General features: G+C 35.8%; 2 protein-coding genes across 3 annotated transcripts in view; one reads left to right on the plus strand and one right to left on the minus strand.

Moving 5' to 3' along the window:
* The window catches only part of MMS22L (MMS22 like, DNA repair protein), a 138,348-nt gene that overhangs the window by 43,989 nt on the left and 80,331 nt on the right, over window positions 1-14,028 (plus strand). The window contains exons 12-14 of one of the 2 annotated variants that reach the window (XM_007169668.2): window positions 6,064-6,183; window positions 9,665-9,891; window positions 11,785-12,288. In XM_007169668.2, coding sequence (XP_007169730.2) covers window positions 6,064-6,183; window positions 9,665-9,891; window positions 11,785-12,288 — 851 coding nt within the window. The remainder of the gene's footprint in view (window positions 1-6,063; window positions 6,184-9,664; window positions 9,892-11,784; window positions 12,289-14,028) is intronic. The other variant, XM_057527910.1, reaches the window with a different exon arrangement.
* LOC103009274 (nucleophosmin-like) lies at window positions 6,405-7,703 on the minus strand. The gene has a single exon (XM_057527912.1). The coding sequence runs from the start codon at window positions 7,622-7,624 to the stop codon at window positions 6,728-6,730; it is 897 nt and encodes a 298-aa protein (XP_057383895.1). The 5' UTR covers window positions 7,625-7,703; the 3' UTR covers window positions 6,405-6,727.

Raw genomic sequence — 14,028 nt, forward strand, 5'->3', positions numbered from 1 at the left:
AGAGAACATATATTGTTTAATTTTACTTAAACTGAATAGTTAAGTATTTGCTTTAAAAAACATTTTTTAGAGGTAATCCTATTTAATATTTGTGAATGCTAACAGTAAACATTTGTTCTACCTTTATAATAGCATTATTGTTTTTTTTATGAAAAGGGAGATTTTTAGTTTTATGCTACCTACTTTTTAAAGCCTCATTATTTGATGAGATCACAGAACAGTTTTCTCACAAAGGTCATAGAAGGGTATAAGAAGAAATCCTAAGCAAGCCTAATATTTTTAAAACTATTTTTTTCATTTGTCAAAGAATTTGGAGAGTCCAAGGCTAAAAACAACTCAGAATGTGATTAGATCTGAATAATGTGGGACAATAATCTTCTAATTACTAATCCAAAATGTTTGTGTTTCTTGGACAGAAGGATCTTGCCTGAGATATTGAAGTCTAACTCTCTTTATCCAATCCTAAAAAAATCCCATCAGTTAGACTGACAGTTAACTGTTTAGCTTGCAAATAAATTTTATTCTCCTGGTGGTTTCTGATAGGCAAGTCAGTTACACTTAAAAGGAAAAAATGAACCCCCAATTGTTATATTGCCATTTGTATAGAATAAGCTAAAAAAGTAAATGTTTTCATTTTTAGTTCTATAAAAGAATTTGATATATGGAATATACCCGAATTTAATATGCCTGCATTTGATCTTTCGAAATAAAGATAGGAAGACATTCTTTTAAAAAGGACTAAGAGATCAGGAGCAGGCACTATAGAATATTCTAGGGTAGCTTTCTACATGAAATAGTTCATACATACTCACGCAGCTGAAAAGAGACACCCAGAGAGCCCACAGGGTCTTGTGATAAATGTAGAAGTTGAGTAACACAGGTAGGTTTGAGCCTGTGTGGAAAAGAACCCCACAGGCTTTCTGGTTTATTAAAAATCTTTAATCAGAGGGCATGGATTTAGATGTTGTTGATGAAACCTCTTGGTTTAGGTAGAGTTTGGCCTTAACACTCACAAAATTGAAATACATCAGTTTAAGGTATGATGCTGTGAATGTGTTTCATTTATTATTTGATCGTCAGGACTCAATGTTTGGGCTAAAAAAATTCATTCAAAATGATAGCTATCCCTGTGCAAGTACTGTACATAGCACTTAACGTACATTCTTCCACTTCATGCTTATGACAGTTGTGTGAAGTTCCATTTTATACATTAGGAAACTGGGGCATAGAGGGAGCTTGTCCAGGTCCACACAGCTAGCTAGGAAGTGGCAGAGCTGGGATTTGAGTCTTCATTTGTGTTTTACTCACTCTGTGCTCCCTCAAAGTATTTGACCTTGTAGGATTCTTAATATAACTGTATTTTTTTTTCATTATTTCTATTTTAAAACTTCTTTGATGCTGTGTGTTTGATTAGTAATCCGTATTGGTTTCTAGATCTGTTTTGGTGATACTTATGGAAAACAGCTATCTCAATTTTCCACACTTTTTAAAATTTGTTTTTTGTGGTTTTTTTCCCTCTCCAATAAATGTATGATGAGAAAATGTAAGGTAGGAAGAAATTAATATTGTTGTCAGTTGTTCTCAGACATTCCTCCTCACTATATTTCAGCTTTGTTTTTCCATTATGAATTTGAGCTAAGATGTCTGTTGCCTCCTCTACTCCTGACTATTATATATTCTTATCTCTTTGGCCTTGAAGATGGGCAAATCGTTTCTTTCCTTAATTCAGCTGATGTGCACCCACACAATTTTTAAAGGGAATTTTTAAGAAAAACTAAGGGAACACGATTCAAAAGAAAATAATGGTTAAATATACAGAACATGAAAATGTATTTTATAACAAATACTAACTGTAATTAATTAAAAAAAGAAACTTGCTTTTTAAGTCACACTCAACTGACTCATTAGTTATCCCGCCAGAACTGTGGAGAAAATGGTATTTTCTAAGCCATTTCTTTTCATTTTAATCTGTAACCACTAGCAGGAAAATAAAGGGAAATCTATCTCCTTTTCTTAAAAAAAAAAAAAAAAAAAAAAGGAAAGGAAAAATCCCCCAAGTTGCCATTTTTAATTTCTTTTTGATTGGGTACAGTGGAAAGAGCATGGGCTCTGGTCTCACACACTTTGATTCAAATCTTGGTCTGGTCACTAAGAGCAATCTTGATCAAATCTGGTGTCCATTAAATGTTCATTCCTTTTCCCTCCTGTTTTTGGAAGGTAGCATAGCATAGTATGTATAACAGGCTTTGGAGTCATAAATCCTAGCTTCTTCCCAGGTGGACTTGGGTAAACTGCTTGTAACTTCTGACCCTCATCCTTTTTTTCTGCAAAATGAATGTAATAAAGCTGGGATAGTATAAGACATACATGAATGAACATATGTAAAACATCACATAATGTCTGACACATAGTCGGTATTTAATCTTTTGTTTTTCCCAAACTTCATATATTTTTATGGTTTATACACCTTTTTGTGGATTTCACATGTAAAATGAGTTTCAGATACTGAATAAAACAGTACAGACGCTTCAAAATGAACCCACTTTTTTCATATAACCCACTTTTTAACCTTGAAACGTAATAAAATTTTTTAAAAGTATGCTTTAATTCATATCAGTAGTGTGCCATGGGAATAAGCCTAGATCTCGTTTAATATTTTCATAATAAAAATCAAAGAATGTTAATGATGGATAGAACCTTGTCTTCTTTGGTTAAATTTAACTATCTATTAGAGAAGCTAAATATCTTTTGCTGAACCATACAGGTACTTGATGAAAAGAGACACCAGAACCCAGATCTCAGTTTTGTTCATAAAACATTTATGGAGTCTCTTTGGTGAAGCAGGCACTGTGCTAGGCCCAGGGGACATCATCCCAGCACTTAGGGAGCTCATAGACACTTGAAGGCAGATAGACATAAAATTTAGCAAGGTAAGTGCTAAGATACAGGTGTGCATAGTGTGCTATGGAGCATAAAGAAAGGTCACTGTTTAGTGTGGAAGTTAGAAAATTTCCTAAAGGACTTGAAGCTTCGGTGTATTCTAACGGATTAATAACTAAAAGAGTTAAAAGCCTTCTCAAAAAAATCTGGTCATGTTTGGTTCACTCTCATTCACTGAAAGATTTGGCAGCAAGATCACTGTTCTCTTCTATACCTGTATACTACTTTTATTAGTTACCCCAACATCATTGTGTATAATCCACCTGTCCTCTAAGTTTCTTCATATCCTTAGTTCTAATCAGATTTTCTTTTATTTACCTTACCCACTGCCTCCCATAGTTATGCTCTGCATTTTTTCACTTTTCATTTTCATTCTGTCCATCGTCATTGATCTTTTCATTTTTCTGTGTTCATCCATGTCCAAACTTTCCTCCTTGAACAATGTAGATTATACAACCCCTTATTATAATCATTCCATCACAAACACCTTTAATTCCATAGCCCTTACCTATTTTAAACTTGGCAAAACCTAATCCCCCTCTCTTATCCCTCTGCTATGCCCCCCCCCCCCCCACCGCCAGCTGAATGTTGGTGGAAAAAAACTCGTACACTCATTCTTGCTGACTGGTCTGACTTTAAATTCTTGATCATAAATCTTTTCAAGTGGCACTCGGCTCTAGAATGTTTGCTTTTCTACTCTCCAAAACAACTTATTTCAGAATTTGTTTTTTAACACACAGTTCAACACATGCTGTGGCCCAGTCACCTTAGCTAAGCATCTTGCCTCATAAATCATTGAGAAAATAGGACCAATCAGCTGAGAACTCCTTTATGTTTAAACCTTCAAATCTCCCAATGTGCCTGCTTTGCACACAACCTCTCAGTCTGCTTTTCTATTATATTGGAAGTGTCACTGTTTCTCTCAAAGGCTCATTCCTTTCCCTGTGTACTGGATCTTTTCTCTTCTCACCTGTTCAAGGACTTTATATATCTTCACTTAAGTATCACTACTTCCTCACCTCCTATTATCTCCTCAGCCTGCCATAGTTAAGCATCTGTCTCTGCCATACCTGAAACTACTGTTGTCAAAGCCATCAGTAACTTCCACATTGTCAAATCTAAGAGTTCTTTGTTCTCATTTTAACCTCTCAGTAGCATTCAACCCTGTTGACCCCCTTCCCTTTCTGAAATATTTCTCTTGGTTTCCATGCTGCCTGGTTTCCTTCCTACTTCATGGGCCATTGGGTTTTGCTTATAGACTCCTTCTTTTGCTTGCTACCTAAATTTTGGAATAGCAAAGGCCTCTCAGTTCTAGATCCTTTTCTCTTTTCCATCGTCTTTCCTAGGTTGATCTTATCTAGTCTCTTAGCTCTAAAAGCCATCAATATGAAAGTAACACTCAAATTTATATCAATAGCTCTGACTTTTCCCTTGAACTATAGACCCATATGTCAGTTGTCTACTTAATATTTCCACTTGGTTGCCCTGTGCACTCTCTCATGTGTTCCTCCCCTAATCTTTGCCATCTTAGGAAATGGTTCCATCAACCCATTTTCTTAAGCCAAATGAGAGTTCTCCTTAATTGCTGTCTTTCCTTCATACCTTAATATAACTCATCAACAAATCCCATTGTCTGTTTCCAAACATATCTCTAAAGTTGTCCACTTATCTTAGTCTTACAGTTTCACAGAGTCATCTCCTAATATTTTGAGTTGACAGGAGGAGAAGGAAGTAGAAAAAAGTAGACATTTTAATCTCATCTTCTGTGATGGAATAACCATACATGTTTGTTGAAGAGTGACACAACGCTGAATCCCAGTCATTCAACAATTATTTATTTAAAGCATACTGTATCTCAAGCACCTTCAAATTTCCCAACATTTCTACTTTGTACTTGACCTCTGTCTGATTTTCTATTACATTGGAAGTGTCACTGTTTACCTTCTAACTGGTCTTATCTACTGTATTCATTCTCCATGCATGATCCAATGTACTGTTTTTCAAACAATCATTTCATGTCACCCCTGTGCTTACAATCTTGTAGAGGCTTCCCAACATAATTAAAATAAAAACCATAATTCTGACTATAAACTCTAAAGCCTCAAATGAGATATGATTCCTGACTATCTCTGACTTAATCCTACAATATCAAGCTTACTGCTAATTCAGGAACTTTCCATGTGTTTTCTCTGTGATGAATGCTTTACTTTCAGTTCTTTATGTGGTTGGCTGTTTTTCATTCTGTCATTTAGCCCAAATGCCAGCCCTCAAAAAGGTCTTTCCATTCTTAGTTCCTGAGAAAATAATGACCCACATCCTCTACCAGTTACCCTACCACATTACTCTGCTTTTTCTGTTTTTCATGGTGGTTGTAATTGTTTACATTTATCTTGTTTGTTTCAGTGTCCTCTTTTTCCATCCTCCACCAAAGTGTAACTTCTGTTAGTGCATGTACCATGTCTGACTTATTCATTGCTTTTTGCCTAGTTCCTTAGAATAGTGTCTGGTATATAGTAAGCTTTGACTAAATGATTGCTGAATGATTGGAATTCAGTGATATGTCACTTTTTAACAGACATGCATGGTTGTTTCATCATAGAAGATTAAAGTGTCACTTCTACTCTCTCCTGTTGCCACTTCCTAAAAGGTTAAAATATATGTACTCTGCCAATCCTCTGGTTTTTAGAAGAACAATGCTTATATTCCCATAAAGAATTTGACCTCATATTGATACTTAAGTATGAGCAAGTCCTTTGGATTTGTGTACATCTTAATTATTAGATCATTTATGCTATTTCTTTCTGGTTTGGGTTTCTTTTTCAGTCTCTGGGTTCTACACCATTCAGTTATTAAATACCTATTGTAATTGTTAAATAACTGAGTAAAAAGTCAAATTGAGTTATGTAATTTCAGTTATCTGAATATACTAATGGTCTCTAAAGCAAAGTTTTAGAAGTATACCTTATGCTGATTTAGACCTTCTGGTCTGAAGATGAGAATGGGTATGACTTGGTGATATATATTTATATTCTTTTTAGGAGCAGGTTATTCAGTGCAATATCAACTGATAATGTGTGTTGCCAGAGCGCATTTAGCTCCTCACAATTTCAGTTTATTTTTTAGGATGGTATACTAGAAGATCAGTTACGAATGTATCTTCACTGTTGTTTGACCCTTTGTGATTTCTGGGAGCCAAACATTGCAGTTGTCACCATTTTGTGGGAATATTACAGTAAGAACCTGGTGAGTAAATAGAGTATGAATTTGTTCCAGGAATTTGAAGAATTTGTACATGATATTTGAGGAATATTTTCATGGCTTAATTATATATAATTATGGATTTTTCTTAAAACTAATTTTTCAAAGTAGATTAGAGTAGCTCAAAAGCACTTTTATGTTTCACATTGTCTAAAGAGCATTGGCATAAAGGAATGGAGCATGTAAGGTCCCTTTTCTCTTTTTTTTTTTTTTTTGTATTAAAATACTGAGTTTATTCCACATGTATATTTTTGTCTCCCCACCATTTCCATTTGTCTGACCACCACTACTACTATGTCCTATCATAACATTCCATACATACTTAAAACCAAGCAAAGGGTGGAGTTCCATCTTTAAAAACTAAACAGGCATTTTGGACAACACATTCTTGGCAATGGAACCTGGACAATATTTATCAGACACGGTAGGGAAAGTTCTCACTCTGCATTATAAAAAGGACAGCCAGATATCAACTGTTACAGAAATGAAATAAGACGGAAAATTTTAACAAACTGTTTAAACTATTTTCTTAAAGAGACTTCCTCCACTGCCAGAGATCTTGAATAGCCTCCTGATCAGTCATCCGAAAACAATTCTTCACATAATTGATGAATTTGGCTTCCACTTTGGGAAGGGAACCACCTTTTTCTATACTTGCTTGCATTTTTGCTTTAACGTCTTCTACAGAGCTAGGTCCTTTTGGTGTTTTAGGAGTTTTTTCTTGTTTTTTGAAGGATTCTTGACCTTTTGATCTTGGTGTTGATGGTTTTGAGTCTTTTCCATTCTGGTTTGATTTTTGCGCATTTTTGGCTGGAGTATCTCGTACAGATTTCTTTACTGGAGCTTTTTCTTCAGTTTCCTCATCATCATAGTCATCGTCGTCATCGTCGTCGTCGTCGTCGTCGTCGTCGTCGTCGTCATCATCATCATCATCTTCATGTTCATCAGCAGCAAGTTTTACTTTTTTCTGTGGAACCTTGCTACCACTTCCAGGGGCAGAATGCTTTCCAGATATACTTAGGAGTGTCACATCCTCCTTCTCTTCATCTTCTGACTCTGCATCTTCCTCCACAGCTACTAAGTGCTGTCCACTAATATGCATAGGCCCTGAGCCACACTTCAACCGTAAGACCACAGGTGGTGTTATTTCAAACCCCCCAAGGGGAACCGTTGGCTGCACAGACATTTTCAAAGTTGCCAGTGTTACTTTAATTGGACTGCCTTCATAATTCATCGCCTCTGCTTCGACAATGTGCAATTCACCCTTTGCGCCAGCCCTTAAACTGACCGTTCTTAAAGATAACTGGTGCTCATTTTCATCATTATCCACCTTAAAGTGATAATCTTTGTCGGCCTTTAGTTCACAACCAAAAAGATAGTTCTGGGGCCTCAGGGGGCTCATGTCCATGTCCATCAAATCTTCCATGGGTTGGTGGCACGCACTTCGGTGGGAGAGAAAGTGGACGGAGATAAAAGACTACCGTTCCAAGGAACAGTCGCACAGGACGGAATCAGACCAGGGCCCCTTTTCTCTTAAGAGTGAGATTAAGCAAAGTAGCCCAAATTGTGCCAGAAAGATATTTTAAAAAAATCTTTTATAAATGTTTTCTAACAACTATTGATTGCTTGCAACACATTGAACAGTTAATGCTATCTTGAATAAGAACTAGTCTTGGCATTTGAGTAGCTTATAGGCTAGTGGGCAGAAGCACAAATATTGTAGAAAAAAAGCTATAATACTGTGGAAGGCTAAAGGGAGGAGTATCTGACCCAGTTTATGGACTTGTAGAAGACTTTATGAAGTCATAATTTTTTAAGTTGACCTGGGAAATGAGTAGAATTTTCCAGGTACCTAAGAAAATGAGCATCCAAGCAAAAGGAATAGTGTGGACAAATGTAAAGAGACATGAAAAACATGATTTATTCCTACTGTGTTAAATAGCTCTGAATGATGGGTCTGAGGTGATTATGGAGAGACACGAGAGATAAGGAAAGTAGAGAAGTTAGTCTGGGGCTGGATTATGAAGGGTTAAAGATAATTGTTGAGTTATGATTTATTCAGGAGACATTGGAAAGCAAGGATGTGACACATTAGGTATGTGTTTGAGAAAGTTTTTTCTGAAGGTAGTATAAAGGAATTGGATACAGATGAGTTAGTAGTCCAGTGTAGTAGTAGAAGCAAATAATGCAGTGAGTGAGAACTAAAATAGGAATAGTGGATTTTAAAAGGAGAGGACAAACTTGGAAGATAAAATTTTAAAGGTACACTTAAAAGATTGAGTTACTTGTGTGTGGAGAGAAGAGAAGACTTGGAACATTTGGTTTTCTGGGTAAATACAAAGTGAACCCCTCAGTCAAGGTGGAAAATAGATATGGAGGATTTACAAGTAAATTACAAGTTTGGGTTTGTACATAATTGAGCATATTAAAAATGGGAATAATACCTTTCTCTGAAGCACATTGTCAGGCTGGTGGGAGAAATGACCAATTCTAATTCTCAGGCAGAATGTATACAAGATGAGTCTAGAGTATCTTGTCATACCTGAAAGCAAGGAAGGTATCAAAGTAAGCTGGAGTCATGTCAGAAGGACACAGGAGCCAACTTTAAGGAGCTCCCATTGCCCAACACTGGGTAAATTGGGGCATAGGGAAGTTTAAATCCTTGAGTTTATGGTACTTTTAGAGAAGTTGTTATTTTGGAAACTGTAAATAAATAAAAATATAAACTATATTTTAGAGGACCAAATTTCTGATGAGCTAGTTTAGAAGGAGTGATAGAAAATCTCTGTTCCATACATCCGATGAAATAAGCCAACTGGATGATGATCATCCATGGCTGCTCAAACTGCAGGGATCACTAAAATGGATAGATCAGGCTGACAGCATGATCAGTCTTAACATCACAAAAAGAATGACGGTGAGAACGTATGTGCCTCTTTGCTAACTGAAATAGGAAGTACTCAGTACTACCAATGAAAGATTCTCACCAGAAAACTTGACCTGAACCTGACCAGTCCGCTAGGTACAGCTACCACTTTACAGAAAAGATAGAGGATGAAAGAATATATTAATGAGTCTAGGAAGATACAAGCAGCTAAATCCAGAATCTAGGAAATACCACACAATAAATTACCTGATAAATGCTGTGACAAAAACATTGGGAAATTTATAGAATAAAAGAGATTTAAGAGGCATGTCAACCAAATGCAATGTATGGATCTTGTTGCTATCCTAATTTGAACAAACCAACGGTTAATAAGACATTTTGGGGATAATCCAGGAATTTGAATACCCCTTGGTGTTCTGTGCTTGAATGGAATTTTTATTTTAGGGGAATATGTGGTAATGGCTGTGTAATTTTTATGATTAAGAATAGTCAAACTTCTAGTGAGCTAATTGGGATTTACAGCTTTCCATTTTTATTTATTCAGAGACCTAATACTTGTTTCCTGTCTTTTGCTTTTAGAATAGTTCTTTCAGTATTTCTTGGCTTCCTTTGAAAGGCCTGACACATGTCATTAAGTCGCCCTTGTCTATGCTAGAAATGGTGAAGACCTGCTGTTGTAATAAACAAGATCATGACCTGTATAAATCCAGCAGTAGTTACACTATTTTCCTTTGCATTTTGGCAAAAGTTGTTAAGAAAGCAATGAAGAACAATGGCCCTCATCCTTGGAAACAAGTCAAAGGAAGGTATGTGCCATATCTTTCTTTGTCATGAATGTTCACTCATATCTTTGGAGAAGTTTTACTGTTTGTATTTTTTAAGTTAACTTGTGCTTGTTTGTCTTTATGGTTTACATTTTAAATGTACTCGTTAATGTAGGACAGCAAATTATGGTGCATTTTGATCTTGCCAGTTTGTTATAGAAAGGAACAAACCTAGTATCCATCCATAACTTGGGGAGGATTTTAGTTTCTTATTCATCTCATCAGTCCTGAAGATTGAAATTCCATATATGAAATGCAGGGATATAAGAGAACTGTTGTTTTTCTTGTCAAAATTAATTGTAATGTCTTATGTAATTCTTTGCATGTATTTTATTAAAAATTATAGAAATAAGAAACATCTCCAAATCATACATTGGCAGGTGGTAGATTCAGTCTATAAAACTTCGTGTTCTTGGAGCCCACCAGTCCCACAAGCCCTGCTTTCTTGCATGACAACTAACCAGAATATAATAGAACCAAATAACTCTGATGTTCTCATTTGAGGAGTATGCCATTTTCATTTCTGGTGTGGTCACATAAACTTTTGATCACATTTGTCTATTCTTTTTTAAAAGTTTTGCTTGTTAAATGGGTGTGATTCTTAATTGTCTTCCCTTGTTCTACTTCTCTTGCCTATTAGCCCTTTTCTAGCCCTCTGTGCAGTAGACTGCCCTCTACCACTTGCTCGGCTTATGTGGTGGAAGCTCTCACAGCAGAATACTTTTTATCTTCGGTAGAGACTTCTCAAGAATCACTACATGAAATTCCTGTTTGATTCACACAGTGAATAATTCTTGCAAGGTTATGGTGATACAGTTCGGATTTTTTATTTAGAATATATTTTTTTTTTAATGGTAGTGTCTTTGTTAAACCTCCAAGTAATTAGGTAGCTCAAACAGTAGTTTTTTTATTTTGTTCTGTTTGCCAGTTTGTTTTTGAATCTTAAATCATTTTATGGAAGACATAATACTCAGAACTTTATTGCTAAAAGAAATTGGAATTCAATAACAGGTGTCTCTACCAAGCACTATTATGGGCATGATGGAAGATATAAAGATAATTAAGCAGATATTTACTTTCAGGAGCTTATCAGCTTCATTGTTTATAAATAAACATTTAACCTCTCATAAGCATTAATCATTTCTGTCCTGAATAAACCAATTATAGAAGTTACAAAGAAATTTAACAATCCATAAGTAAGATTCAAAATGGTTTTCAATTCTAATCCCTTAATTGATGAAAGAAAAGTACATCAACTTTTAAATTGTATTAAATAGTATTGACAGCAGCTTTTTAAATGGCTAGTCTTGGATATTTGAACACTAACAATTTTTCTTTGTAAGTAGGTAAAAATAATTTTTCCAGAGTTTTGAAATGTCTTAACATATAAGTATAGCAAGAGCCAAGTCTTTGTGAAGGGTAGAGGGAGAAAGGGTTTAAGGAAAATTGTTACATAAAATTGCCCTGTTAAGATTTCTATAAAGTGCAACAAGTTGTACTTAAAAGGATTATATATTCTTTTTTATTTGTCAATAAGAATTTAAAGAGAAAGGTAATGGGGGGACTAAAATAAAAGGAAAAACCATGTACTATATGAAAAGAACATTTTTACTGTTCTTTGGGGAAAGCCACTGAATCCTTTGATTCACTTATAGATGCTTGCTGCATCCTTGAGAAATTTGAAGATAAGGGGGGACAGTGGTGTTCTGTGAGGTTGTTTTCTAAGCAGGAAAAGTGACACAATAGCACCATTATGTAGAAATAGATAACAATTTAAAGTAATGAGACTGTCATGAGTATTGAGTGAAATGTTATTTTGAAAGATGCATTTTTGTGAATGAAACAATTTTATTAATTCAGCTTTTTGTTTTACAGGATATATTCTAAATTCCATCAAAAAAGAATGGAAGAACTAACTGAAGTTGGTCTGCAAAACTTTTTCAGCCTTTTTCTACTGTTAGCATGTGTGGCAGAGGTGGAAGATGTAGCAAGTCATGTTTTAGGCCTCCTAAATTTCCTCAGGCCTGCCTTTATAACATCTCCTCTCATTTGGAAGGGTCAGATGGCCTTCCTCTTGATGTACACCCAGAAAAACCTGGACATCAGTGTTTTGGCTGAGATATTTTCAGGTACTTTCCGGGAGAAAGCAAAGGAGTTCTTGGTATCTAAGAATGATGAAATGGGACAAAGACAGACTCTCTGGTCACTTCTTTCCATATATATTGATGGTGTTCAAGAAGTGTTTGAGACTAGCCATTGCTTACATCCTTCCCATGAAAAACTGCTTAATGATGGCTTTAGTATGCTTCTACGAGCTTGTCAAGAATCTGAACTTCGGACAGTGTTGAGCTTTCTACAAGCTGTTCTGGCCAGAATCAGGTATGCTTTCCAGTAACGTTCTAATTTGTTGATTTGCTTTATATCATCACCTGTGTTGATTCTATATTAAAGTTTTCCTTTGGACATACTCATGAAATTCAGTTGTAAAGAGAGGAGTTAAAGGAGTTTGACTGCAATGTAACATAAATCAGTAGTTTTCAAACAGTCCTTGCAAACAGTGCTTCTTTGAAAGAAAGCTTATGTGCAAACACATAAAACTAAACTAAACCAAGAGTAGCGCTGGTGTAGTCCAAGAGCCATGCCTCTTGGCCCCTTCTTTCCTCTCTACCTCTCCTAGAAGAGCATTATTATCCAGAGGGATATTTCAGACATTCTAAGCAAGACCATGAGCTCAAATCTGAGGTGGCTTTCATTGAAACATATGCAGTTTTGTGTGCATAAGGAGATTTTGGCCACATTGTACCATTAAAAAAAAAGTAAGTTTCTTTAAATATTTTGCTGCAGAGTTGCAGCCTCAAATGCATGAAATATTGGGTTGGCCAAAAAATTTGTTTGGGTTTTTCCAAAAGATCTTATAGGAAAACCCAAACGAACTTTTTGGCCAGTACAATACTTCCAGCTGAAATAGTTTATTCTAAGATTAAGATAGGGTTGTTCAGGGCTTCCCTGGTGGCACAGTGGTTAAGAATCCGCCTGCCCATGCAGGGGACACGGGTTCGAGCCCTGGTCCAGGAAGATCCCACGTGCTTCAGAGCAACTAAGCTTGTGCACCACAACTACTGAGCCTGCACGCCACAACTACTGAGCCCACGTGCCACAACTACTGAGCCCATGTGCCACAACTACTGAAGCCCACACACCTAGAGCCTGTGCTCCGCAACAAGAGAGGCCACCGTAATGAGAAGCCTGCACACTGCAACAAAGAGTAGCTCCCGCTCGCCACAACTAGAGAAAGCCCGCACGCAGCAATGAAGACCCAACACAGCCAAAAATAAATAAATAAATTTATTTTTTTAAAAAAGATAAGATTGTTCTATTTATAACACCAGTCATCTATACAAAACTTACTGTTCTCAGATCCACTTAAATTATGCAAATGTGCAGATACGCTCCGACCCAAACAATAATGACTAAGAACAGTGATTATGACATTTATTGCCTATAAGGCCCTTTTTACATAACAGTTTCACCTTTAAAGTACGTGTTCTTGAGAAGTTAGATACTACCACTCAGTGCAGTTAGTCACTGTCACTAAAAAGTTGTGTAAAAGTTAGGTATAAAAATATGATTTTATTTAAAATCATGTCTGAAGTTAATGAAGAGACTGCTTCCCTCTTCTTAGCTGCACATTACAAAAGTAGCATCTGTTTTTCAAAGATAGTAAACTTGATGAAATTTCTGAATTTTGGACATTTATTCATTACAAGTTTCATTTATTACTAATTTTCTTAATTTGCTTTATGTTGGGCTGTGTGTTCATACAGATTAATCCACGGGTTTTCACTCTTTAGATTTTGTGTAGTTTTTATATTTATGTACTCTAGTTCTTGATCAGATAATCATCCCCTTATCCCCCAATGTAAGCTGTATCAAATTTTTAGGTGGATGGATAGATAAATGGATAAGTAAATGAATAGCCAACTTCATTAGAAGAAGCTTTTACTGATTCTGGATCTTCTCCACGAAGTACATTTGTTCTTTCTTAGTCTAGTAGAGTTTATTAGCAGATATTATACTTTTCCAAGTGCCAAATTCATTCTGTTTGTTTAATTTTTAAAT

This window comes from Balaenoptera acutorostrata, chromosome 14, assembly GCF_949987535.1.
Source record: "Balaenoptera acutorostrata chromosome 14, mBalAcu1.1, whole genome shotgun sequence".
NCBI classification, from domain to species: Eukaryota; Metazoa; Chordata; class Mammalia; order Artiodactyla; family Balaenopteridae; genus Balaenoptera; species Balaenoptera acutorostrata.